Source organism: Argentina silus, assembly GCF_951799395.1.
Source record: "Argentina silus genome assembly, chromosome: 7".
Classification (NCBI taxonomy): domain Eukaryota; kingdom Metazoa; phylum Chordata; class Actinopteri; order Argentiniformes; family Argentinidae; genus Argentina; species Argentina silus.
Genome location: NC_139661.1, coordinates 10,311,432 through 10,338,433, shown reverse-complemented (window position 1 = coordinate 10,338,433; position 27,002 = coordinate 10,311,432). Strand labels below are relative to the sequence as shown.

General features: G+C 44.1%; 1 protein-coding gene across 1 annotated transcript; it reads left to right on the top strand.

The window, feature by feature from the left end:
• Nucleotides 1-447: 447 nt before the first annotated feature.
• On the top strand, nucleotides 448-26,188 carry bmp1a (bone morphogenetic protein 1a; the record flags this gene model as incomplete). The annotated part of the gene is made up of 20 exons (XM_083673810.1): nucleotides 448-592; nucleotides 9,027-9,140; nucleotides 9,879-10,022; nucleotides 10,365-10,482; nucleotides 11,641-11,819; nucleotides 12,028-12,133; nucleotides 17,063-17,187; nucleotides 18,862-18,977; nucleotides 19,163-19,265; nucleotides 19,512-19,628; nucleotides 20,024-20,169; nucleotides 20,332-20,527; nucleotides 20,753-20,878; nucleotides 21,910-22,070; nucleotides 22,302-22,482; nucleotides 22,603-22,728; nucleotides 22,992-23,119; nucleotides 23,504-23,717; nucleotides 23,831-24,081; nucleotides 24,918-26,188. The coding sequence occupies 20 exons, from the start codon at nucleotides 448-450 to the stop codon at nucleotides 25,050-25,052; spliced, it is 2,931 nt and encodes a 976-aa protein (XP_083529936.1). The 3' UTR covers nucleotides 25,053-26,188.
• Nucleotides 26,189-27,002: the final 814 nt, after the last annotated feature.

The window sequence follows — 27,002 nt, the reverse complement described above, 5'->3', positions numbered from 1 at the left end:
TATGATTACAATTCAAGCAATTTGGGCATTTCCCCCACATGATTTGAAAAGGTTTATTTACAACTCCATCCTGCCTTTTCTATCCAATTGAATCATTCTCAGAAACCAGTTATGTTAATAATTGTTTTACTGAGTGAACATTTGAAGATTTTCTAGAGAAGTGGTCCACATTGCCTTCCGAGAAGAGTTCTCAATCCCTGTGTGATGTGCCACGATCACCAAAGTTTGCAGGCAATGCACAAGCCCGGAGCACGGCTACAGGAGCGAATCACTGCCCCAGAATCAAGACATTGTAGAGAGGCTGAGCTCTGATTTTAAACCCGCCCTCCGGAGAGATCTCATTTCCCCAAAAACCTCCCATTTTCTCTCTCTCCTTGTCCCTCTCTCGTCCCTCTTTTTCTTTACCTCTGTATTTCTCGTCTTTCGCTGTACCCCCACTCTAGAATCATGGATCTCTCAACGAGATGTTTGTTTCTTCTATCCTGCTTTCGCATGATATCGGCGATCGATTTGGAAGCAATTGAACCAAGCTACTATGTGGAGCCCTCTGCCACCTCTGATGTGATCGATTATAAGGATCCCTGTAAAGCTGGTAAGCTTTTGGAATGCTCTTTACCTTATATTTATGTGGAAGTAAAACATGCCACGAAATGCTTTTGTGTGTTTGGGAGCCTGTGGTCAGGGGGGGAAATGCATTTACAGATGACAGCGGTGAATCGAGTTTCGAAAGGCATTTAGTAACATTTATCTTGCTTCTTTTCCCTTTTGTCATAGTTTTCCTTTTACCGGTTTATGTGCATTTAAATGCCCGTGCATAGTCAAATATAGTTGGCATAGTTTTCTTTAGAGAGATGTATTTCATTGATGTTAAATAAAAGAAAAAACATGCTCAATGTTTCGTTGGGTATAATTTTCAAAACATTAAAAAAGTTTATTTTTCACAGAAACAACAAAGTGTATACTTAAAGTGTTCGGCATATTACTAACGATAGTTTATCTTTGATTATATATGATCATTGTGCGGGGTTGTTGAAAATATGACATTCTCAGAATATTCTATGAGCTTTTGTATCATGTTTTTGGAAGCTTTGGAAAACACTAAATTACTATCAACCAATTGTCGGTACCCTAGCCTATGGTAACTGTCTACAGATTTTACATTCTGTCGTAGCCTTCAGGCTAATTTCATGAGGAAATACATAGATTTTTTGTATTTTATTATGAAGCTGTGTTCCCCACCTGGTTTTGTCATTGCGCAAAATGACGTACACTTCACCGGCTGCTCACGCGACCGCTGAAAACAAAGTGACTTCAGTGGTCTGCTCTACACCAGGTGTATTTCATGCTCCACACCTCCAGACAATTGCTCTATCATAGGCTAGTGGTTGCCTTAGGGGGTCATCTTTAATCACAATCCTGCCGAATAAATCTGATCATCTGTTTTCAAGACTTCCAACAAAAAAAAAAAGGCATTCCCATTTCAGTTTGCATGAGCATATCTCAGTTTTCATTGTAATAAACAGTGTTTGTGTGAATTCGCCAAATCCCTGTGGGGAATTTGCTAAGATTCTGTTTTCCGTTTGGTGACAGTATTCAGGTTACAGGTTACTTATTTTGGAAATGGCCTCTAACTCCTGGAAGTTCTTACTAATACTTAAAATGGTTTGGTGCTTGTGTGCCTCGATTTTCCCTCCTGACAGGATCGTTCTGGGGATGAGTAAAGTCTTATTAAGGTCTCTCTCCCCTTGGTCCAATGGCCTGGATTATTTTATTGTAGAAGATATTACCACCCCACACTCTATTCTCTACAGCGGAAGAACATTTAAATTGATGTTTTGCAATACATAATGCATCACAGTTTGCTCAGATTTCATGTAGCTTAGGGAGCTTAAGTGGTTGCTTCCCTTTCTCTTCTCTCTGTGTTTATATTACAACATATTTGAGCAAATTAAGCAAGGCGTTAGTACAAGTCATCTCTGGTCAGGACAAATTGTTATGCTTAACTTAACTTATCTTAAATAATAGAATGTGGGAAATGACACGCACAGGAAGGATATGGAGACCCTCCGAAGCAGAAACAGCCAGAGAGCTCCAGAGTGGGGTCCAAAACATAGAATTTTAAAACATGGCTTGTCTTGTCTCAACTCAAATCAGTATTATGTCTAGGGGCTGGAATAGAGGATGCAACATGGGCACAGATGTCGTTTATAGTGTTTGTTGTTCAAAGGTCCATGGTGTCAATTTTTGCTGTCCAATTTTTTCAAGCATGTGCCTTATTCTATTGAGCTCACATGATATCATATTCCTAGATAGAGTACATTACCAAAAAGAAAACATCAGGAAACATAAACAGAAAAGAAAATACTCTGGTTCATTTGGAAGCGGTCGTAAGTCAAGAAATAATCACTCATTTGGACAATAATGATAGACTAGCCTCAGCATCATTTAATTATGTTTACTCTTTCCCCTGGGTACTTTTTAGGACAGTTGGTGGTGATGAGACAGTTGCAAGTGCATATTCCACCCTCCTGAAGTCAACCCTCCCAACTCCCTACTCCCCAGCTTCCTACCCCCACCTGCTCTGCATTTGTTAGATAATCCAGGGGAATGCCGACATTGATCCAACTTGGACTCTTTTTCCAATTATCTGGTGCACCTGTGATTCAGCTCAATTTCAAGCAGTGCCCAATGCCCAGTTTCAGACCTCACACTAACTGATGACCCACTCTCACTGACTCCCTCTCTGACTAACTCACTCACTCCTTCACTCACTCACTCCTTCACTCACTCACTCCTTCATTCGCTTACTCACTCACTTGTACACAAGGGAGCAAAAGGGGACAACCAGTCAGAAATGGACACACATGGTGTTGTGTTCCCTGAATCGATTTTTCCTTTTTTCAAGGACACCACTGCATTGAGTCAATTTGATAGCTGTTTACTGCTCTCAAGGTCAGCATGTACTGTAGAACCATGCAGCTTTAGTTCGAGAGTGTGTTTGCCATATTGTAAGACAACACAGTAACTTATTGTAAAGAATGTGTTCCCAAGATTATTATTTTAGAATTGAAAACATATTATACAAACATTGTCTAATTAAAGACCTACTTTGTGTTCGTGCAAACACTGTGTCCTATTTGACGTGGCCTTCAGAAAATTATATTTTCAAGTTTAAAGTTCTTTTAGACTAATGACACACATGAGAAATTAAATAAAAGTTGTATAATTACACATTCACTTGAGTTGTCTGTAATATTATTGGAACAGTCATTTGTAGCACATAGTTAACTGATGGAAAATGTCTTAGCTTGGCAGCATCCCAGCAACTCATTTGAGACTCTAAGAACCCATTGAGATTAGATCCACTCATTTTCTATATGAAAAATGTATGAGAGCAAGTCACACTCAATGTCTCCTCTATTTAAATAATGATAGATCTTGAGGAGTGCATAAACTGACTTGACATTGACATTTGCCAATGAATTTATTTATGGAGCAGACATCTTAATCTACTGTGGAGTTTCTTGCCAGGACAATATTGCATTTGCACTACAGTATAATGTGGAAATTAAAAGCATATCATACTCTGTCTGTATTCTGACATACACTGACATCACTTAATACAGCTTTGCTGTTTAAACTCTGTGTACTCCAGGATGCCTTGCCCGGCATTTGAGCTCCTCTGATGTAGCGGTACTAAGAGGCCTGTACTTGAGGGAGGGTGAGGAGAGGGTGAGGAGAGGGTGAGGAGAGGGTGAGGAGAGGGTGAGGAGAGGGTGAGGAGACCAGCCTCAAGAACCCCCCTGTCCCCTCTTATGCAAGTGGTTTTCCTGTCTCCCCGGCCCCCTCCTGCCTCCTCTCCCCTCTGACTGGCCGGAGTAGTTCCACTTCCCACAGACTGTAGGTCATTCACACCATGCCAGGGGAGAGTACTGCTGGCCGGGGAGGCGGAGGGCAGGCCGGCCACGCCAGTGCAGGTGAGGTGAGTGCAGACCATTCAGTGGGGATTGGCAGCCTATCTATGGGCTGTTTACTGCCCGCAGGAATGCAGGCGTGCAGTCACCCATGCCTTTAATCATTCCCCCCCTGTGTTAGACGTTTGGGTATGTGCTCGCCCCAGACTTGATAACAAACAGAAGAGCATAGGCTGATGAGGGATGTTTGGATGACAGTCAAGAGTCCCTTATCATTTTAAGAGTGTCTATTTGGATACGATTCACTCCTGATCCATTTCCGGTGCCTTCAGCTGCTGAGAGTTTAAGTGAAAGGGAGCCTGCAGCTTGAAGCCCTGTTTTGTTGGCAGACACAGGGTGCCAACAACATGTATTACTCCAGGGTTCAGATCCTGCATGAGCACTTACTGTCATGCATTCTTCATTAAAGGTGGTCATAGTGAATATGAAAAAGCATGAACATGTATTTGTTAAATGGCTATAGTGGAGAAACGTGTGTGACATTTGTGGAAATACAAGTGTTTATTTTGCAAACGTCTGTCATGGGGAGAGCATTGGATGGATGATCAAAATGACAATGAGGAACATTACTTTTAGTTCATTAGGACCTGCCCATTGAAAGCTAAGGACATCATTATCATTTAAAGGTAGTCCTGAACATACTGTGTTCAACCCAGCCCCCTGTGTTGTTTACATTACAGCTACCAGGTTCTCTCCAGCAGGTTTCAGGTGATTAGAGAGGCATGGTTTGGGCATAATCTTGGTGCATTAGTGGGAACAATGTGTTTGTTGTCAGTGCTAAGTAATAACAAATGCTTTGGGAGTGCTCATTTAAATGACCTAAAGCACGGCCAATTAAGCAACCATAATGAGAAGGCAAAAAGGGACTTCTTTACAATTCAGACCCATTTGTAATTCAGTTTGGCTTGTCTTTCCCACCTGTAGTAAATTCTTTAAAAGTATTATTGTTTTCCTTGCATGATGGCAGTTACTTATTCATGGAGTAGTTTTTTAGGGTTTCTTGCATCTTTGAGTTTATCTTAGGTTTACTAATGACGTCTGGCCCGGTCCCAAGCCACTCTTCTCTCTCATCTCACCAGATTTCTGTTTACCTTTAGATATGGTGGTGTGGACTAGCCATGCAATGCATTGAAAAGATGAATGTAACACATTACCAGAAACAGAGAGAAATATTTAATTGATTGCAATTACTAGCTACATAATGAGCTCTTTGTGATGATCAGTTGAACTCAAATCAGTTGAATATATCATTGGAATGAAATTGAACAACTGAAACTGTCTTCATGTCTTCTGCTGTTGCTGATGAGACTCAAGGCTTTTATTGGAAAATAATCTCTTTCTTGAATCCAGGGCTTTGGCTTGAGGCTGCTCCGCAACCTCTCCTAATTATACCTTAGTTACCTTTGAAATGAGTAGACAAGTGAAGCTTTTTTTTTCTGCCTTGGGCTCAAATTACAGTGTTAGGAAATGTGGAGGTAAGCAATTGCTGAGGAATAACAGCTGGAGCTTGTTTTTACAGAAGGAGAGGGGTACAATATTGACACGACTCCCACCCTCCTTAACACCACCAATCACCTGTAGTTATAAGCTTTTCATAGACACTATTTACCTCGCTATTCATGGTGCCTGTGTTTTTGTTTTTGTTTTTCCCAGAGGTATTTTTATGATACAGTGCAGTCATTGTGCCTTTAGAGTTGCTGTATCCCTCAGCCCCACTGTTGCCAGCAGTGTGGAGTCAGATAGGGCTGGAACAGAATGAAACCTGAAAAGTGATACTTGTCATTAGATGGTAATCAACTTCACGCAATACACTATCAGAGTCTTTTGGAATTCAAATGCAAAGTTTGTTTCAAAACACCCTGTGAGAACTGTGAGAGGCGTTGCCATGCCATTGTAATGCATTTTAGGCACACTGGTTGGCTGTTCTTTTCTGCTCCTCATTTCAGGTTCTTTGATAGGAAAACTGAGGAGTAGTGATATGTCCTGGCCTTAAATGGCCTGCACCCTGGTCCTCCAGAGCTGACTTTCCTGTGTGTAACAGTGGGGTTGGTGTTGGAGATGATGGTTGTTATTGTAGTGTTTCTCTACCAGATGTGGTGGCCTTGTAGTCATGCAAGGGGAATTAACAGTACAGTGTCAGTCATGCTGTGTCTGATAGTGAGGGTGTTACATGAATCAATGTGGTTTAATTTGATATAGAGATCTTGTGTGTAATCTTGACTGGACAGGCTGATTAATTGGGGGTAGTCTGAGATGAGAGGGATTATGATGGTTAAGATTATCTTAAGACATTCCTTCTAGCCATGGGGGATGGGGGGCACCGTCTCATGCACAAAGTGCAATCCATTAAACATCTCATCAAAGATCCCTTTTATCTGTCCAGTTTGTCTAAACAGGCTGATGAGAAATTAGTTTTGCACCTCCATATTATAGAGTGTGACATGGCATGTGTATGGAAATGCCCCGTTTGTGGGTTCACTCCCACAATAGATATGTGTGTTTAGTAACTAATAAACATGTCCCAGCTCATGCTCAAACTGGAATGATAACAGTGGATATTACCAAATGGCTCATCCTTTGGATTCCTGTAGATATTAATACCATAGCTGCAGCTGTTGTCATTAGGTAATGAATGTTGCTGGTAAGAGATCGGCAGAACTGTGCTCAATGATGATCTGCTCCCATCTGTCTGTCTGTCTTTCTCACTCTCTCTCTCTTTCTCTCTCACTGGGACTTTAATCTGAAACGCTGGTCTTTCTCTGCTCATGTTCTGTTTCACTAGACTTGTACCACTGACATTGCCATGTCTGCCATTCTGTCCTTCACCTAACCCCAGCGCTCCATATTGAGGATTCCAGAGATTCTGTGTCTGTGGATAATTAAAGCCAGGAGACAAGGGGATTAATTCACAATCCCTGCAAGACTTTCCATAAACCTGCAGCGTCTCCACGACGACTGGGAAGCCTGAGGGAAATGTGTCCTAATGCCGAGGGTCTATGCATTTGCTCACTTCAATCTTGGCTGTTGTCAGGGAACAATGACACGCTGGATTAACAGCTTGTCTCCAGCATGCTTGTGGCTGATTGGTGCTCAGCCATGGATGGAGAGTACATTAACCCACTGTGGAGGCCCTGAGGGGGGCAGGCCTGCACCTTGTTGTGGGGTTAGTGCCAGCCAACATTGGGCCAATAAATCACTGTTTATAACTGTGTTACTGAGTGTGTTATTGTGTAAAAATGCACTGGTTCTCTCTTTTTTTCCCTCCATTTTCATCTGCCAATGTGGAAGACAGTGTGCTAGCAGATTGTTTTGGAAATAGTTCTCATAGCACTTACTGTCCTGTGACATCAGATCAACATTTCTAGAGTTCTAGAGTGTTGTCCATCCTTTAACACAGTCAGTACTTGGAATCAAAGAATAAACGATTAAAAAAAAAAGAAGGATAAAAGAGAAATGTGACAGTTGTGTAGCCATTGCATACTGTATGGACATCTGGTAGCTTGCACTGATCAGTTCTTGGCACAGAGTTTCAGTTTCAGGGCTTATTATGAATAGCCGGTTATGTGTTATCAGGATTTGGTCACAGGGATTTAGAGTTTTTGTGAGAGCAAATTAGAGGATCCCTTTGACCTCTCTGGTATTTAAAACCTGTCCTGGATGCGTGGATGCATGCCCCATCTTGCAGGCAGAGATCTACACCTTTCTTATAGCTGTCATTAGCTTCTGTTCCTCCTAACCCAGCCGCTCTCCAACATGCCCTCCCCAACCCTCATTGTTGCTAGTGGGATACTGGGGCTGCATCCCAGAGAGCTACATATTGTTTCAATAATTCTCCTCTGGTAAATAGAGACACAAGCCAAGTTTTTTTTTTCTCTTTCTCTATTGTGATTTCTCTCCCTTTTTCTCACCCACACCACCATCTGACAGTTTTGCACAGGCCAAGGATCGCTCAGTTATAGGACAGCTTTGTCTTGGTTTTGAATGTTCTAAAAACAACTACAATCTCTGAAAACACTTGAAAGCTCTCTGATTCTTACACAACAAAACTCTGACATGCTGTTAGTTATCTCTCACTATTTATTGGACTGGATTTGTTTTCCCATTAACCAATCCTGTACTCATGGGTACTACTTGACTATTCACTCAAGCCACAGCAAAGTACTATGTGGCACCACAAGTAAAATACACTCCCACCACATACACGCACACACACACACATTTATGGGGTGGGCAGAGGAGCTGTATGCCCTTCTCCCTCTCTTCTCCCTGCTCTCATCTTCTGCTCAGACATGGATAACACTGCCACCCCTTCTCCCCCCCCCCCCACTCCTGCACACAAGACAGGCCGTAAATTCTGCAAACGTGCTGGTGTTAAAAGCTTGTAAAACAGAGCGGCCTGTCTCTATGGAAAGGACTCCTACCCTCACTGCCACAGATATAGGGCATTTAGCAAGAAATCTCATAAAGCACATTCCTCAAAGTGTTTGGTTATTTTTCCTTCTCCTTGGCCTCATTAAAAAGCTATTACTTGTTCAAGGTGCCCTATATACAGTATAGAGACACTATATCAGATCTGCTCGAGGATATTAGGAGCCAAAGTGTACATCTCACTCAGGGTAGCCTACACTATTCTCAACTGAAACTGGTTTGATCTGGGCCATGTGGATCTAACATGTCATTAATTGATTTCATATGACCTGTATTGAATGTCATGCATGAATATTCCCTCCCCTATAGAACTCTAAGATGCAGACAGACAGCACTCCTGCTATTCAAACAACAGGTCACATAACTGCTGTTTCACAACTCTGTGTGTCTCTGTTAGAGAGAGAGGAAGAGGGAAAGAGGGGCCAAGACACGGACTGAGTGTGTAAACGTTTTGCTTTTTCACCCGTGCGATGAATTGCCGCCAATGTGTTCTACATAGTTTGTCTGACTACAGAGCAGGAAAAGCTTGAGGCTAATGGGTGGTACCAAAGGATGCACAATTCTATAGCGACGGCTTAAATCTGTCTGACAAGCGCTCTCTCTCTCTCTCTCTCTGTGTTTCAGCTGCCTTTTGGGGAGACATTGCTCTGGATGAAGAGGACCTACGCATGTTTAAGGTGGACCGAATAATAAACTTGGCCCAAAGGACCGTCCAGATCTTTAATCACACAGACACAGGTGAATAAAGGACTGTGAGGATGACCTAGTCATTTCACTGAGACTGTAGTTGTCCATCCTTTAACACAGGTAGTATCAATGCTTCTCTCATGATATGCCTCACTCCATTCTCTTGTAGACTCTTTTGTATAAAAGTTAGTTTTTGTTACAATGCCTTACTGTTGGAGATAGATCATAGCTGAGTCCAACTGCTAAAACAAATACGTCCAGGGAAAATGGCACATTCGGTTTATAGAAATATTTTTCAAAGGGCCAATTATGCAAGAAAGCTTTGTAACTCTCACAGATCATCTGCCAATGAGATGTACATGTTGCATGAAATGCTCAGCACCAGGTGATGGCTTCACTCCAGCAGCCGGTTGGCGGCAGCACCTGTTATAAACAATCTGCATGTTTATCACCAGTGTTTATGTCGAGGCAACACTCAACAGCCGTTACAGCATGCTCCACACGTGCACCATCATTTCCAAACCATTTAGGAACAATGAATGGTTGTAGTCTCAAATGCCCTCCAGTTTATTGTATTTCATGATTTATTATGGAAACTGGACTCTCTAGTCTTATAACAGTTCAATCTGACTCAGTCATATAAATTGTGTAGCCTACATTAGATTCCACAAAAAGGCAGTTGGGTTGCACTTTACTTTTTAGAGTTGCACTTTCACATTAACTTAATTTGATGGTGTGTGATTACATTTTATACAAACCTCACTATTGGCCGGTTGTTGTGAATGACAGGGTCTACTGCCAATGACACCAGTCGAAACGGAGTGGTGCCAAACCGGCAAGGAGCGCACCGCAGGAAAAGGGCGGCGACCTCCAGACCTGAGCGGGTGTGGCCCGAAGGGGTCATTCCATATGTCATCAGTGGGAATTTCAGTGGTAAGTCTCACATCATCAGTGATGTAGTATGTCATGAAGCTACTTTTTTCTCTGCTCTCCTGTGTGTCGTAGATGTGACCTGTAACATACTGCCCTTCTTAAAGATTGCAGTTGAAAACCACTCACTTTACTTGCGCCCACCAGTACTTCTATACCTATAAACATGGTAGTGCCTTTCTTTTGCAACTATATCGGAATAAACTCTCAAGGAAGTAGTACTTTCCTCATGATCACATGCTCTATGTCACTAGCTAATAATATTCAACATGGCTAATTGTCCCCCTGTGTGCAAGGGTTTTAGTCAGCTTCAGTGATCTCCCTCCTTCCTGCCATCACATTCAGGCAGCCAGCGGGCCATATTCCGCCAGGCGATGCGTCACTGGGAGAAGCACACCTGTGTGACCTTTATAGAGAGGACTCAAGAGGAGAGCTACATTGTCTTCACCTACCGGCCGTGCGGGTGAGTCCACAGGGGGCCCCTGTTCCCCTAAAGGAAGTGAAGTTGGTCAGCCTGCTCACAGATGACCCTCCTTTCTCCACAGCTCTAATGATTTATCGCTTAAGTACTTTTCCTTACATCCTCCTCAGTGGCCTTTAGTACTTGCTCATCCTCTCTGTCCACAGTCTGTCTGCATGAGTTGTGGTAATTGCAGCCCCCTGCCAGTCCTGAGAAAGACGTCCATTCAGTGCTGAGGAATGCATCCTGTGCCTCATAGTCCTGCTACATCTGTCACTGAACACTTGTGTCACACATATGGTCTTTTGAATGGCATCCATGGGAGACCTCCTTAGCTGCACCATAAGCCTTCCGTTCTCATTCCATTTGATATATTCTGGCTGTGACCAGCCTTGCATGTTTTACCTCAATGAACTCAGACCAAAAGTGTAGCAAAGTTCATAGCATTATTAGTCTAGTGACTGCATATGTATCCCTTAACATGAAAAGCATACTAAAGAGCGGATGTTGAGCATAAACTGCCCTTTTTCCACCCAGCTGTTGATGGCCATTTTTAGCCTGGTAACTGCCCTCCAGAGTAACAGGGATGACATTATCCACGCAGGCGGCGGTGGTTAGCAGTGGGAATGCCTGGGCCTGCTGCATATTCAGCAGGCCCCATCTGTCCTGTGCAAAGTTCAAGGCATGTCTCAGGAGAGCCTGGCTGGGCTCACAGTAATTAGAGAGCGACTGGTTGGCCCACAGGGGCGCGGTGTGTGCCAGTGGACCAGGCTCCCACACTGTGCCTTTCATGTCAGAGAGCGAGAGAGAGAGCCCTGCAGTCAGCCAGCCTCCACCGTCACACGCTGGAACACCTCGTTTACAGTGCTGCAAGCATCCATGAATGTCACGCCTGTACTAGGATGTATGGCCACCTCATGTGATTTTTCTGTAACGTGTTAGCAAAGCTGTTGCAATAATGCTGTGTTTACGTGTCACTTATAAAAGCGATGGTAGGGAAGATTCCCCTTTATAACATTTGTCAGTTTAACAAATTACTTGCTTAACATTTTTGTATCCATCAAGATGAATGTGACTTGGCTGCATTCATGTGTTGCTAGTTACCACAGTCTTGGGCACAGCCTGTTGACCTGGCCCTGATCCATATGTGTCTGACTACAGGTGCTGCTCCTATGTGGGCCGCAGGGGAGGCGGTCCCCAGGCCATCTCCATTGGGAAGAACTGTGACAAGTTTGGTATAGTGGTGCATGAGTTGGGCCATGTGATTGGCTTCTGGCACGAGCACACGCGGCCCGATCGAGACGAACACGTCAGCATCATCAGAGACAACATTCAGCCAGGTAAGACAAGCCCATCCTCCAACATGGAGGGATGCAGTGTTAGATGAGCTGATTTAATTCGATTACCATGAGACCTCCATGTTCATCCTCTGATTCTGTCATTAACATAGTTCTCTCTTAGAGAGAAGTGGCTCACCTTTGCCATATATACAGATGTAGAGGGGGGCCTCGTATTACAGCTCATGTTTTGTTATGTTTCTTTCCACAGGTCAAGAGTATAACTTTTTGAAGATGGAGCCAGGGGAGGTCGACTCTCTGGGCGAAGTGTATGACTTTGACAGCATCATGCACTATGCCAGGAATACATTCTCAAGGTAGGAACTGTGCCAAGTTCCCCTTCATACAGAACAGACATCATGGAAACCAGTTGCAGTCTAGGTCAGAAAGAGCAGACTCTCAGCCTGACTTATTCTCTCTTTTTAGATTGGTTTTCCATGTTGATGTTTCATTACTAAAGATTTTACTGTAGGTCAAATCTATTCGTCATTCTGTTTCGACATGCTATTTTTTGACTATTTCCTCAGGCTTGTGCAAGGAAACATAAGTAGAAGTTTGGAATTGTTTACAATGATTAATGACAAACTAACCGCCTAGGGGGACAGAATCCAGTCATGTCTGCCATGGCTCACTTTCACTGTTCTGCCTGTATGACTAGTTGGGCTCCTCGCTGGATGTGGTGTAGAAGTACAGGGATGAAGGACAAAAGTCAGGACAAAATTCATTGATGGCCCTCATGAAAGCCTTGCCTTTAAGAAAAACAGCTGCTGAAAATATGGCTCCTTGGCTTGGGAGTGTCTTCTCTCTTCTGCTGAAGTTTATGTTGGCTCAGATCTTTTAACTCTTCTAACAGTCACCGCTTACATTTTAAGATGCAGTGGAAAGGCTCTGGGGAGACAGACATGATGTGAATGAGATGCAGACAGGATTATATGATTTGTCCTTGTAATTGGATTTCAGGTAGTGAAAAATATTGTACTAAAGTCATTAGATTTGACACATCCGGTCCATTTAGGGGCCCATAACAGCAGGATTACAGTTCTGTCCGTTTCATTTCTGGTCATGTTTCTGCTTTCCAGGTTTTGCAAAGAAATACATCCAGAGACACATTGTTCTTGTATAGCAACATGCCTGCCTTGTCCAGTTTCTCCATACTGTATTTTTGTAGAGAGGCACCTACAAATATCTATGCACACAAACTTGAGCCTGGGTTACCAAGGCCCATAATCTGGAATACAATGTCTCCTTAATGGGTTGGACCTGAACTGATGTTAGACTCACCTAGCATGTCGCCTTTCTTAACTCAGTCTTTCGGTGGACATTTTGTTTTAATAATGGGGGATGTTTCATTTGATGGATACAGTTTGATTGTGCCTACCTTTGATGAGCCAGCTCTTACCCACAGCCTTTTCCAATTAAGCCACCTCTAGTTGGCTCCCGCTGCCATGGCGGCAGCCCAGTAAACCTACACATTGATCCCCAGATCCAGTGGTCTTGCTGCATGGTATCAGACTGCACAGCACTTTCATACATCTGCCTCCGAAGCTCCTTGTAAAAGCTCTCCTCTCATACCGTGAACTGCCTCATTATGCCACAGAAGGCTCTTTGAAGAGGCTTTGATCGTAAGCAACATGATCCGACATACCACGCTTCTGTAGACGCTTATAGCTTAATCCTGAGGTGTGTGCTGTTTAGCTTCATAGCTCCCAGGTGTTATAAAAAATGTCAGGTCTACCTCACGTGGTAGCACGATATAGGTCAACCACTAATGATCACCTTAAAGAGTTTAGGTATGTAGAGGTGTAGAGAAACTTCTGTATGTTTTCTCACTTTGGCTTGACAACTTTGCAAATGTCTTAGACTGAGAGTATAGAATTAATAAAAAATGTATCCTATTTTCAGGTGCATTCTGTCCATGTGCTTTAGATTTTGCAAGTATTTGATTTTGAGAGATCCTTTATGTCTTGCATTGTGACCAGGGCATCACACATGGTTTGTGTAGTCTAGGCAATAGAAATCAGATGCATGCATTTTTGGATAGGAAAACTTTTCCCCCATCATTTTATCAACTAGTTCAAGATATTCCATGCACATGTGGATGATGCTTATTGTTTCAGATTGTCTCTTTTTATCCCTTCATACTAAGATGTTCTCTTAGTCTTTGAAGCACTGCAACATTTGAGCACCAGCCATCCAAGTTCTCCACACAAACTCTCTTAGCGCTGTTACGTACCGCTATTCATAATTCACGTGACTGAGAAATGTCCTCCTGGCCTTTAGAAAGAGCAGCGAATGTGTCATAATCTTAATGATACTCCACTGTGCTAGAGTGTCCCTGTGTGCCAGCTGACCTCATTTCTGTCCCAGACTCCCTGTTTGATGTATCTGGAGGTCTCTCCGAATGCTGTCCTCACTGTCCCAGAGACTGAGACTGAAACGGTGGTGTCATTGGGGGCTGTCTGAGGCTTGGACCAGCCTCTATAAAAACATACATGTCAGTTTGGTTTGTTGTACCAGTCATCTCTTTTTTCTAGGCTGCAGTTCAGCAAAAGTGTCTGTTTACAGTTGGATAACAGGAAAACCAAAGGAGTGCACTTTGGCGGGAGTTGGAGATTGAGCTGTGATCTCATCATTGTAATTACATAAGTCAAATTGGCTCGATGACATCTTTCGAAGGCATGTGTGTATGATGGGTTTATGTTTTTGGCGTACATTGAAGGTGCAATTCGATCCTCACTCTCTAGCAAGATGTTCTAGATAAACAAAATTACAAACTTTCTAGCAGTAGAGACGACTGAGTGTTTGTTGTTCCAACTCAATGCCCCTTTTCCTATAGCAGGAATGGTTTTGACAGCCTCCAGCTCTCCTGCGCGACTGAAATGTGAGCTTGGGCACACGCAAGTTAGAGCTGGAGAAGAGAGACGCCAGACCCTGATCATTACTACACAGCTCTGATATGAGAACCAGCTGTTAGCTCTTCTTTTGTTCTTATTTTTCAGCCCTCTCTTTTTTCACCGCGCCTGGCCCTCTCCTCCATGCCTTCTATTGCAGCTTCACTGTCTGGACCTCTTCCCAAATAAACTGCCATGCGCTCGTGGCAACCGGATTCTGGGAAGCAGAGAGAGATTCTTTCTCTACTAGGAGGCTGAGGTGGGGGGGGGGGGGCGCAAACCCTCTGCCAGGCCACTGAACAGAATGATCTGTCTGGCCCACTAGTTTCATACTGTACTAAGAATGTGTTTGACACGGGATGGCAGTGAAGAGGGTTTATGGTTGACACTTTTGTTTTCATCCCACCTTCATTCATTCCGTTTCATTCCACTCTCCTTATAGCCTGTCATATAGCCTGGAGTGTGGCTATATTTCATGGTTTAGGGATGAGAAAGTAACAGTTGGTATTGAGACTGAGCATGGCCAGTATTTTCAGAGCACCTTATTTGGAGACAAGGGGCTGCTGTATGATTTTCTTAAGTCACTTAAGGTTGTGATCCACTTTACACTTTCCTTGAATGCTGATTGGCTGATTTACCTGTTCCAATGTTGTCCTTTGTTTCCCCATTATGAGCCTGTGTGTTTGCACAGCGTTTTTTTACTGTAAATCACCGTGGGAATCCAGGGCCTTTGCTGAGGTTGTTGTTGGGAAGATTTCATGGCCAGCCCTCATGTTTTGAAGTGGCTCCTGGGGACAAGCAAGGCAGCTCCCCATGCTTTTTGTCTGGGCCATGTTACCCCGACCCTAGGCTTTACCCACCCCCCTGCTCTTGGGACATTTTTCAGGCCTGGTGCATGGAGCAGAGCCAACTCAAATAAAGACCTGCCAATGTGCCCTTTGTCTGCTCTGACACCGGCTGGAGTGGCGTTGTTCACCGGCAGCCAGCCTACCGGCTCCTGGAAGCAGACAGCCAAGCAAGCAGGCAAGCAGGCAGGCAGGCAGGCAGGCAGGCAGGCAGGCAGGCAGGCAGGAAGGCAGGCAGGCAGGCAGCGCTTAAACTGTTAGCTCAGGCTGCTCTGTTTGCACATGTCTGGTGTTGATGGGCACGTCACCATGGGAACGACGAGGGAGCAGGCCTTTGCTCGCCATTGCAGAGAGAAAACGACATGATAAACTAGCAAAGTGTCAAGTGAGAAAGTGGTGTGAAAGGGGCTGGGTGGTTTTCAGCATGAACTCCTTTTCAAGCTAAATTCAAGCCACAATGGGGTGATTTTGTACTTTCTAATCATTGTTCTTCGGACCTATATTTCGACCTATATGGTGTTGTTTTTGTTCACGTCAACAACTTCAATACCAATCAAGTGTATATTTGATTTCCCCATAACATTGCAATAGAAGGGCATAGAGTTTAGAGTTGGGCTTCTTAGAGTTGTTTGTATTTTTCATCTATGCGAACGGCACACATGGGTCAGGTCAGAGTGAGGTCAGTGTTGACCCCAAAGGCCATCTGTATGACCTCTGCTCTCTGAGGAGGACATTCTGAGAACCAAGGAGGTGACCAGGAACAGTCTGTTGGTTGGCTATGTAACAATATGGGCAGTTATGTTATTGTTTTTGACATTGTTGCTATAGGTCAGGGGTCACAGATCCACTGAGTGTGGATCCACTCGTCCAGGCTGAGGTCACTGGTGAGAACCAGTGAGTGGGCAGCTAGGCTTGGCATCACACACTGTCCACCCTCTTAACCAACAGAATGCTCCAGCACGTGTCTGGTGTCTCTGCACCATATCAACAAGAAAAATCTTTTACATCGGAGAGAGAGAAACGTGAACTGATTTTGTAAGATTCTACTTAACTAGAGCCTTGTTTTTTATTTTATTATTTGTTTTTTTTTAATGTTTTTATTATTTCTTAAGACAGATCATTGTTACTGCTTATCTGAGCTGTCATCTTGCCATTTTTACCTTGAGTTCATCCTAAAAGCGGATCCAAATCTAAACTGAGTGTGTGTACCCCAGAGTCCTGACTGTCTCCATAGTTCCATCACTCCTTGTCTCTGTCTCCAGTGGCATACTGCCAGACTCACACAAGCAGAGCTTGAGCAAAGCAGTGGCCTGATGCATCCATAATGTCAGTGCCTACAGTAGATTACTGAATAATGAATACTGTCAGTGGACAGGTGTTGGTGAATCTGATTAGCCCCCACCACATCTTTCAATGAACATGTCTCTTGGAGAGTGTGTGTTTGTGTATATGTGCCTTCTTGGTTTTGTTATGTTTTCATCGAACAGTGGTCTCTTCTCATTAATTGCAGAGGGATCTTCCTGGACACTATCCTGCCACGCTATGATGTCAATGCAGTGAGACCTCCTATTGGCCAGAGGACGAGACTAAGCAAAGGGGATATCACACAGGCACGCAAACTCTACAAGTGTTCCAGTAAGAGCAACACAATTACTGTAAACATTTTGTAAGATAGCCACTGCTGGTTTGTTGCTCTCGTCTTTTTATCTATTTTTTTTTTCTATTTTTGCTTATGTGTCACATATCACTGTGAAGGAACTCTCCTTCCTTTATCAGATGTAGCCAGTACACACTGTATAGAAATAGCTGAGCATCTACCATTGATGTGGCCTAGTTCCTTGGTTACGGTTGCCGTGACTCCCAGGCCAAGGGAAGAAGTGTAAACAGTGCCCCAGGACAGGAAGTTTGTCATCACTCTTTCCCAGATAGACGCAAAGGAACAGCTGGTCTCAAGAGGACAATGACTAGAAGGATGGCTGGGAATCAACAACACTGTTGTTGGGTCCAGAGATCATGACATTTACAATGTAAACTGTAGATACAGAAATGCTCTAAAGGGAAACATACAACCCTGATGTTTTTGCAATAGTTTATTTAGTTTATAAAGCACCATATCAGGCTGAGGCAGCAAGAACACCTAGAAATGAATTCAATGTACTGTATAAACAGATTCAAGTGATTTCAGAGAGTTAATTGTATGTCAGACATGGAGAACTGGGTTGTCAGAAACACATTAAGGCTTGGTGAATAAACACCATGCTGGCTGTCGAGGACTGGACTGGTGGATGTGGTTTTAAGTGCACGGTTCTCATTGGCAGAGCCGGATGAGTGGGTGTGGGTGTGTGAATTTCCCCTGTGACGAATTTTGTCAGTGGATTACAAGCGGGTGGATGATGTGGCGCACAGCACAAGGATGCAGGAGGGAGTCTCCCTACGTGTTCCGTTCCTGGGAAATTCTCCTTAAAGCGCAGTGAATCCCCACTCACACAACATTCCTGGGAGCATTTGTCATCCCTACAGAGTGCAGAATGCTTGTTAATGGTTTACCACCAGCGGACCGCTGCCAAAGTGTTATTAGACAGAGCTCACGCCTCCTCCTTTTTTTCTTTATATGCTCAGCCTTGGACACCGGCCTTTGGGGAGGCAATGAACGTAAACAGTTGAGGGAGATGTTTTTCTTTCTCCCATTGAAGCAGAGGAAGGTGAAGTAAGCAGGAAGGTAATAATCTGAGGATTGTCTCCAAGGTAGACAACTACGATCCATTCTCTTGATCTTTTTCTCTCCTCTGTTATAATGCTCTCCTCCATAGGGTAAAAAGCTCCCTATAATCTGTTCACAGTAATCAGTAACTGTGCCCCAAGGCCATATATACTGTTAGGAATTAGCCCCTGTAGCACAGTTGATTTAAACAGTTGGCCTGCAGGAGGTTTTAACTGGCATAATGTACATACACTCCTGAAGGCTGGGTTATTTATAGTGGGTTGGGTTTATTTTAAGAGGATGCGCTGACAATGTGTCTCTTATTGTCTTTTCCTCTCTGCTCTTATCATCTGAATGAGGTTGAATATCATCCGCAGATGTGCCTTTGAACACGAAAGAGTTGCCCTCCTCTTCACATTCAGGATTATAATTGTGGCATCACGTAGCTGTCCTCTGCAGCCAGCCTTTGTGGGACTCACTTCTCTGATGTTACCGCTGGAATCGATTACTTAGACCTTATCAAGTCAGTAACTAATTGTCAGTTCCTCCACTGGCTGACGCGTTCCTCATGTGTAAGTGTGTGTCTCTGTCTTTGTCTCTGTGGATAGGATGTGGGGACAGTCTGCAGGACAGCAGTGGGAACTTCTCCTCCCCTGGCTTCCCCAACGGATACTCGGCCTACATGCACTGCATCTGGAGAATATCAGTCACGCCAGGAGAAAAGGTGGGAGGCATGAGGCCATGGAAACTGACTGAGATACTGTATAAACTTGGATGAGTCTTATTGGAGTATTTTCTGTTTATTGTGGCTTAGTGGTGATAACTCTGTTTTGATAGTGATTGTGGATTTATGTTGTCTGCTTTGAAAAAGCTTACGTCATTAATAACCCTGATCTCTTTGTTTTCAAGATCATTCTGAACTTCACCTCCATGGATCTGTACAGGAGTCACCTGTGTTGGTACGACCATGTGGAGATCAGAGATGGATACTCAAGGAAAGCCCCTTTGAAAGGTCTGGATTGGATAGAAAAAGTCCCATACATACAGTATAAAATGGTAAACGAAAAACTGCATCTTAGCTGAAACTTACCGGTATGTAACTGTATAAATTCAAGTGTGTCTTGACATTTGATTTGACTTGATTTTTGTGACTAAACACCAATTCTTGTGTTTATCTAATTTTTACACTCTAGTAGGAGAAAAGTGTAGTTCTGACTGAAAGCATGGAGTGTGATAAGGTCTGATGTGTGTGCCCCAGGTCGTTTCTGTGGGGATAAGCTGCCTGAGCCAATCATCTCCACCGACAGCCGCCTGTGGATCGAGTTCCGCAGTAGTAGTAACTGGGTGGGAAAAGGCTTCTCCGCCATCTATGAAGGTAAGGTCAGACCCCAATCCCCTGCACTCACAGCAGCTCCACCGTACGCAACAGAGCTCAGCTAACTGGCTGCCGTGGTCACAGCCTCCGCAATATGCCTCAAAGCAGCTCAGCGTTTCAAATCCCCAGGTTTGGCTGCCCCTCCACTGATGTGTCAGCCACTTTATGCTGCATTAATCTGATCCTGGTCGGAGTTCATATTCACCAACATTGTTTCAGGCTGTTCAAACGGTGCTGTTCTGACTGTTCAGATGCATTTGGGTCGAGTGTAGGAACTGTGTGATTTAATCGAAATGATGAAAATCTTGATGGACACCACACACTGTACTACTCAAGAGAAATATGGCAATGCTGATGATATCTATGACAACATTCATATTATCTCTCCCATTCAGCCATCTGTGGTGGGGAGGTGAAGAAGGACAATGGGCAGATCCAGTCTCCCAACTACCCAGATGACTATCGGCCCAACAAGGTGTGCATATGGAGGATCTCTGTGGCGCAGGGCTACCACGTTGGCCTCACCTTCCAGTCCTTTGAGGTAAGAGATGCAGGCCTCTATTATCCTCTTCACATCCTCAACGTCCAGTGGCATAAACATACTAACATCCAACAGTCTTTTGTATGAACAACGCAGATGGCTTAGAATTGCTCTTGGTTTGAAGCTCTAAACTGTGGTTCTTTGATGCTGTCCCTCCCTCAGATCGAGAGGCATGACAGTTGTGCCTATGACTACCTGGAGGTCAGAGATGGAAACTCAGAGAACAGCCCTCTGCTGGGCCGCTTCTGTGGTTACGACAAGCCAGATGATATCAAGACCAGCTCCAACCAGCTGTGGATGAAGTTTGTGTCTGATGGCTCGGTCAACAAGGCCGGCTTTGCTGCCAACTTTTTCAAAGGTCAGATCTCAAGGGTTGTGGACTTTTTGTACTTATTTAACTAGTCACAAATCTCTGCGTATCATTGCATTACTGAGAAAGTTTGAGTGATTTAGTTGTGTTATGACACATCATTCTATGTGACCTTCTTTGTATACCTTTGGTTTTGTTTTGGAGAGGTGCACTTGTAGGCTATTGAGCTGAGAGGCCAGCTAAAGGGGTGCTAACATCTCTTTGTCATCGTAGAGATGGACGAGTGCTCCAAGCCAGACAATGGTCGCTGTGAGCAACGCTGTGTCAACACACTGGGCAGCTACAAGTGTGCCTGTGACCCAGGCTACGAGCTGGCTGCAGACAAGCGCAGCTGTGAGGGTGAGTACAGGAGAATACGGACCGCTGCCTGCTCAATATGTTCCTTATAAGAGTAATGTATGCAGTTCACACTGTTTTTCTTTAGTCACTGCCACCCGAATACACAAAATAATCCACAAGATTTGGAGATTAACCATCAGAGATTTGCGTTCTTCACAGTTGTAACATTTGGATTTATGCCACCAAGGTTACACTTGATTCACCCAAACCAAAATTAATCCACAACAGCACACATTTTATCCAAAGCCCGAAGCAAGTGTGGAATGTGGCACACATGACCACCTGGACAGAACCACTGTTGCAGTGGTTCATTATTTCACCTGTTCAACGGTCCTTTTCCAAACCTGACCACTGTCTGCCTCTAGAGGAGGATAGCTGTACTACATGTTCATGTTCATACATAAATTATAATATCCATCTTAAACGTTCTGGATGACAGATTTCTGCATGTTTCAGCTATTGTTGAAAAATGGAAGCTGTCTGTTGTAACATGATCCTCATGGGTTCAATTAATACCCAGCTTAAGCTTTTGGATGACACACATCGCTGCGTGTTTAAGCTTTTGGGGTGGGGATAAAACCCCACAACAGTTGGCGTATAATTTGAAATTGCATAACTATAAAGCTTGCCTGAGACCCTTATTGGATGGTTAGGGAATATCTTTGTGATGACAGCTCGTCAGCCAGTTGTGAGATTATGTCCTGTTATGGGGCATTCAACATTATTTGCGACAATTGCTCTTTCCTGAACCATTCTGCTACACTGTAATTTTAAGTCATGAAATATAGTCTATATATAAATATAAAGGATACCTCCCATTCTCAAAATATAGGCAAAGAAACATGTGTTGTGTATCCTGATATTTGCTGGTGTACTCAAAGACATTTTATGTACAGGGGTTACCAGAAATAATAATTGACAACAAGACATTTTGAAGTTTGTTTTATTTCATATCATCATTCAATAATTGAAGTTTATTCACATCTTATTCATTGTCCCCGTCTTCTCTGCTGTACATATCCTGTCTGCAGCTGCATGTGGAGGCTTCATCACCAAGCTGAACGGCTCCATCACCAGCCCAGGCTGGCCCAGGGAGTACCCCCCCAACAAGAACTGTATCTGGCAGCTGGTGGCCCCCACACAATACCGCATCACCCTGCTCTTTGACGTCTTTGAGACAGAGGGCAATGACGTGAGCACTGGTGTTATTATGACTCAGCGCGGGGTGGGTTTGTTCTGACTTCATGGGCTTCAGTGGTGTCTCTATCCTGTGTATATAATAATTGGAGTATTCTTTCTATTGTGCTTTGTGACTGCCTGAATCCAAGCCTCACAAATGAATGCAAATGATGGTTGCACTTATACATTTAATGATATGATGTCTTAATGAAGCTACCTTGACACCTGATTTCCCTCTGCCCAGGTGTGTAAGTATGACTATGTTGAGGTGCGTAGTGGCCTCTCGGCAGACTCAAGGCTACATGGGAAATTCTGTGGTGCAGAAAAACCAGAGGCCATCACCTCTCAATACAACAACATGCGCATCGAGTTCAAGTCAGACAACACAGTCTCTAAAAAAGGCTTCAAAGCTCAGTACTTCTCAGGTGAGCCCGAGCCACAGTGTGTGTATCTTTCTCTTAGTATGTCTTTATATTATCATTAGTTGTTTGGCCAGGTGTGTGTGAATGTGACAGTCACCAAGGTCGTGTCCCTCTTGTCCCCAGACAAAGATGAGTGCTCGAAGGAGAATGGAGGCTGCCAGCATGAGTGTGTCAACACCTTTGGGAGCTACAGTTGTCAGTGCAGAAGTGGCTTTGTGCTGCATGAGAACAAACATGACTGCAAAGAAGGTACTGAGTGGCCACCTGTACACTGAAACTGAGACCCACAGAAACATTGATTCTGGTTCAGTTTATTCTTGCTGGTTGGAGCTGTGGAGGTTATTTTTAGGGGAATGTCTTCCTCTTGCAGTGAGTGAAGATGCACAAGTACACACTCCTATGTGCCAAGAACAACAGTGCAGCCAGTCCCTGAGTGGAGTTTGAACATTGGCCTGTGTGGTGCAATGATGATACAGACGAGCTATGTTGACTTTGTGGATGTGTTTTTGCAGCCGGCTGTGATCACATTGTGAACAGCGTGACTGGCACCATCACAAGCCCCAATTGGCCAGATAAATACCCCAGCAAGAAGGCATGCACCTGGGCACTCTCTACCACCCCAGGCCATCGCATCAAAATCGTACGTGTCCCCATCCCACTCTCAACATACTGTGTGTGTGTGTGTGTGTGTGTGTGTGTGTGTGTGTGTGTGTGTGTGTGTGTGTGTGTGTGCGTGTGTGTGTGTGTGTGTGTGTGTGTTTGTGTTTGAAGGAGAGCTGTGTGTGTGTTTGAACTGTGAAACTCAATGAGGACTTTGCACTGTACTGAGCACCACATTTTGTGGCTCCCCCTTCTGTTCATAATGTTTGTCTTGTTCCGTTCAACACATACAGTATTTCAGCTTATTTGTACATTTTATAGTTATTGCCTATGCTCTTCATTCAAATGTGTTCAAACATGTGTGTCATGCTGTAGTGCTTCAAATGGAGAGTATTTTAACCCATTCTCTCCCATCATGTCTCAGGCCTTCAATGAGATCGACATGGAGGCCCACCTGGAGTGCGCCTATGACCACATTGAGGTCTACGACGGGCGTGACGGCAAAGCCCCCAGCCTGGGTCGCCACTGTGGCACCAAGAAGCCCCCTCCAATCATGTCCAGCGCCAACAAGATGTTCATCCGCTTCTTCTCTGATAACTCTGTACAGAAGAAAGGCTTTGAAGCCTCCCACACAGCAGGTACATACCTGCCGTCACAACCATAGGCACTCTTGTCCACCTCATAAATGTCCATTTTCTCCTCGTCAATGATGAGTCACATCTAAAAGTTATCAATATGCTTTTATCTCCAGAATGCGGAGGTCGTATGAAGGCTGAGGTCAAGACCAAAGACCTGTACTCCCATGCCCAGTTTGGGGACAATAACTACCCAGGTGCGTCGGACTGCCAGTGGGTGATTTCGGCTGAGAAAGGCTATGGGGTGGAGCTCATCTTCCAGACCTTTGAGATCGAGGAGGAGGCTGATTGTGGCTATGACTACATGGAGCTCTTCGATGGAGCTGACACCAAGTCCCCACGGCTGGGGCGCTACTGTGGCTCAGGGGTAAACACACTCATAACATCTGCTGTGACCACTGAAGGGCCTTACTCTGCCAAACACAACTCCTGTACACCAACAATGTAGTTATATTGGCAGTTTTCTCTCTAGGGTCTATTTTTATTGAACCACTGTACCACTATTAAAACTACACTTTCAGAACCATTCCAAAATGAGCTTTGGCAGTTGTATAACCTTTCACACTGGCTTCGGGGTTCTTAAAATTTCTACTCCATTCCCCGGCTTTAATCACTTTCTTAAAGTAGATGTGTTCCTCTGGGTTCTGAGGGTATTGCTTCTGTAGCCGCGAACTCGATAAGAGCAGGCCCTCGCTGGCTGCTGATAGGCTATCAGGGTCTCCAGCACTGAGCTGTAACAGAGCTAATCAGCCAGTGCTGATGCTGCAGCGGGAGCTGGAACAATGAGGGCACTGGGGAATTGAAATGTTAGCTCCATGGGTCAGAGAACAGCTTGATTTCATTTAACACACTTCAATAATAAGCCCTGCTTCTATACTGATGCCTGTTCCTATAAATCAATGCTAGCAGGCACTGGAGGGCACATAATGCTCTCTCAGTACCAAAGGGACTTTGCTTCCTCAATCAAGTTATTTTTTAAACATGTTGGACTGAACTGCAAACTAAGACTATAGTATTAGGTGGAAATGTTGTAATATAATTTGTATAAGAATAAGTAGTAGTCCTTCTCTCCCAACAACCCACCCCCTCCATTGCCCTATTCACCTCAGTCTGGATCTATGAGATAACATTTGTTTTTAATTGAAGTGGTGTCAGAGTGCCAGAAGGCGGCAGCCATGAATAACTGATTCTCCATCCCCCCAGCCTCCAGAGGAGATCTACTCTGCCGGAGACTCTATTGTGATCAAGTTCCGCTCTGACGACACCATCAACAAGAAGGGCTTCCACGTGCGCTACACTAGCACCAAGTTCCAGGACACACTGCACTCGCGCAAGTGACCAGCGGGGGCCAGAAGGGGCCGTGCGGGGCAGAGGGGCAAGCGGAGGGGCCCCCAGGGGAGGCGCCAGCCTGATGCTCGGAGACCTTCGGCCACCAAGATGACTCAGACACGACAGAACAGCCGTAAGACCACCAACCGCACCTCAGCTCCCAGGGGCTCCAGCTCCCCCCACAGACTGTGAGGAGTAAAGCCATTCTGCAGTACACCTTGTTTTTACCTTTTTTATGGTTAGGATTGGGGTGGGTGGGGTGGATATCAGGTTTAGGTGGATTCTGGGGGAGAGTTTATTGACCCCCAGAATTTTTTTTTCTTTTTTTTTTTTCTTTTTTTTAAACAAATGCCTCCCAATGAGAGGGAAATGAACAACAGTGGATTCTCAGGACCTGTAGGAAGGCAGGCATCAGCTGGACAGATCCCTGCTTTTGTCGGGCCAGCCCACCACTCCAGGGGTAAGGGAGGAAGGGGGGGCAGGGGGTAACCGGAGGAAGTTCAAGAGGGATTCGCCAGCCCCAACCTCCGCACTCCTCCGGAATATTGCTCCTCTCCTCACATTCTCATCCCTTTTGTTCAAGGATTCCTGTCCATAAGAGGATTAGAAGGATACCCTTGACTTGAGAGTTCGATACTGTATGTCAGAGAATTGCATGTAATTACAAGGAGAGAAGGAAACTGTACAGTGACAACACCAGCATTTGTGATTGGCATTGTCCTGGCAACCAATGCAGGATTCTCATTATTACCATTAACAAGGAAAGTAAGGAAGCAGTTATCTTATTAAAGGACTAATAAATGAAATGTGGCCCATGTCTTCTGGTTGGTAATTGCTTGCCTATTGACTGGCTATTACTGTACCTACATGTATAATGTACTGTAATGTGTATGATGATCATTCAAAGAGACCTGACGTGGTTTCCTCAACTCAAACCAGTTAGCACTTTACAGTGAATTGTTCCAAAATCATGAGCTAATGAATTTTTGTAAAATGCAATGCAAGTTCACTTATTTTTTATGCATTTTATCACTTTTATTCCCTGTTTTTTTTTTTTATTGCTCCATTTAATTTCTCAAATATACTTGAGAGCTATGTGTGCCCTGTAATAAGGGTAATAAAGATATGGGGTATGTTTCAGTGTTGATGGACAGTTTAAATGTGCAACTCCTTATGTGTACAATAAGGTAATTCTCAAGGTACAGGAGAGTAAGGGTATTCATTGTCATAGCAACACATAATTCATCCGCGAGGCACTGCAGAATTGTATTCTATAATTGGTTTTAAATGTGTTGGTATTGGATAGGGAGATTTATGTGAAATATATGGTGTTTACCCTTACTTCTCTCTCTTATTTCAGGTTTTATCATCTAAAATTCCTACTCATGTCTCTTGCTGTTTTCTCATTTTTGACCCTATTGCCATGGATGTTTTTCATGCTGGGTTTATAAGAAGCAGGGATATGCTAACCATTGTGCAGTAAGTGTTTTCTGTGGATTAGTATGCTGCCATATGCCTCAGTGTTGTTCTAGCTGCAGGTGACTGTAGCGTTCTGTGTGCACGCTAGGTGAGAGCCCTGGGCACTGTAGAGGGAGGGAGAATGCTTCTACAGGACTGATTATTTCCAAATAGCCTGAGGCACATTGGTCTGAGACCGCCAAGCTCCACAAAGCTGTGAAGACCAAGCTTTTTCAGGTACTCCATCATACACACCAGCCCAGAAAACAGCGACTGGAAATATCAATTTTCTTGGACCGAGTTTATATTTCATGATTTACTTTTTGCTTAGCTTTGTAGTTTCAGGCAATACATTTATTTAGAAACATGTCCACCAAGGGGATGGTGACCTCTGCAAATATAAATGTGCATTTTAAAAAAGCTATTATTTTGCAGATAAAGTGCAATAGATCTGTCATGGCTGAGTTGCAGTAATTACACATTGTGGACTCAGTCATCTGT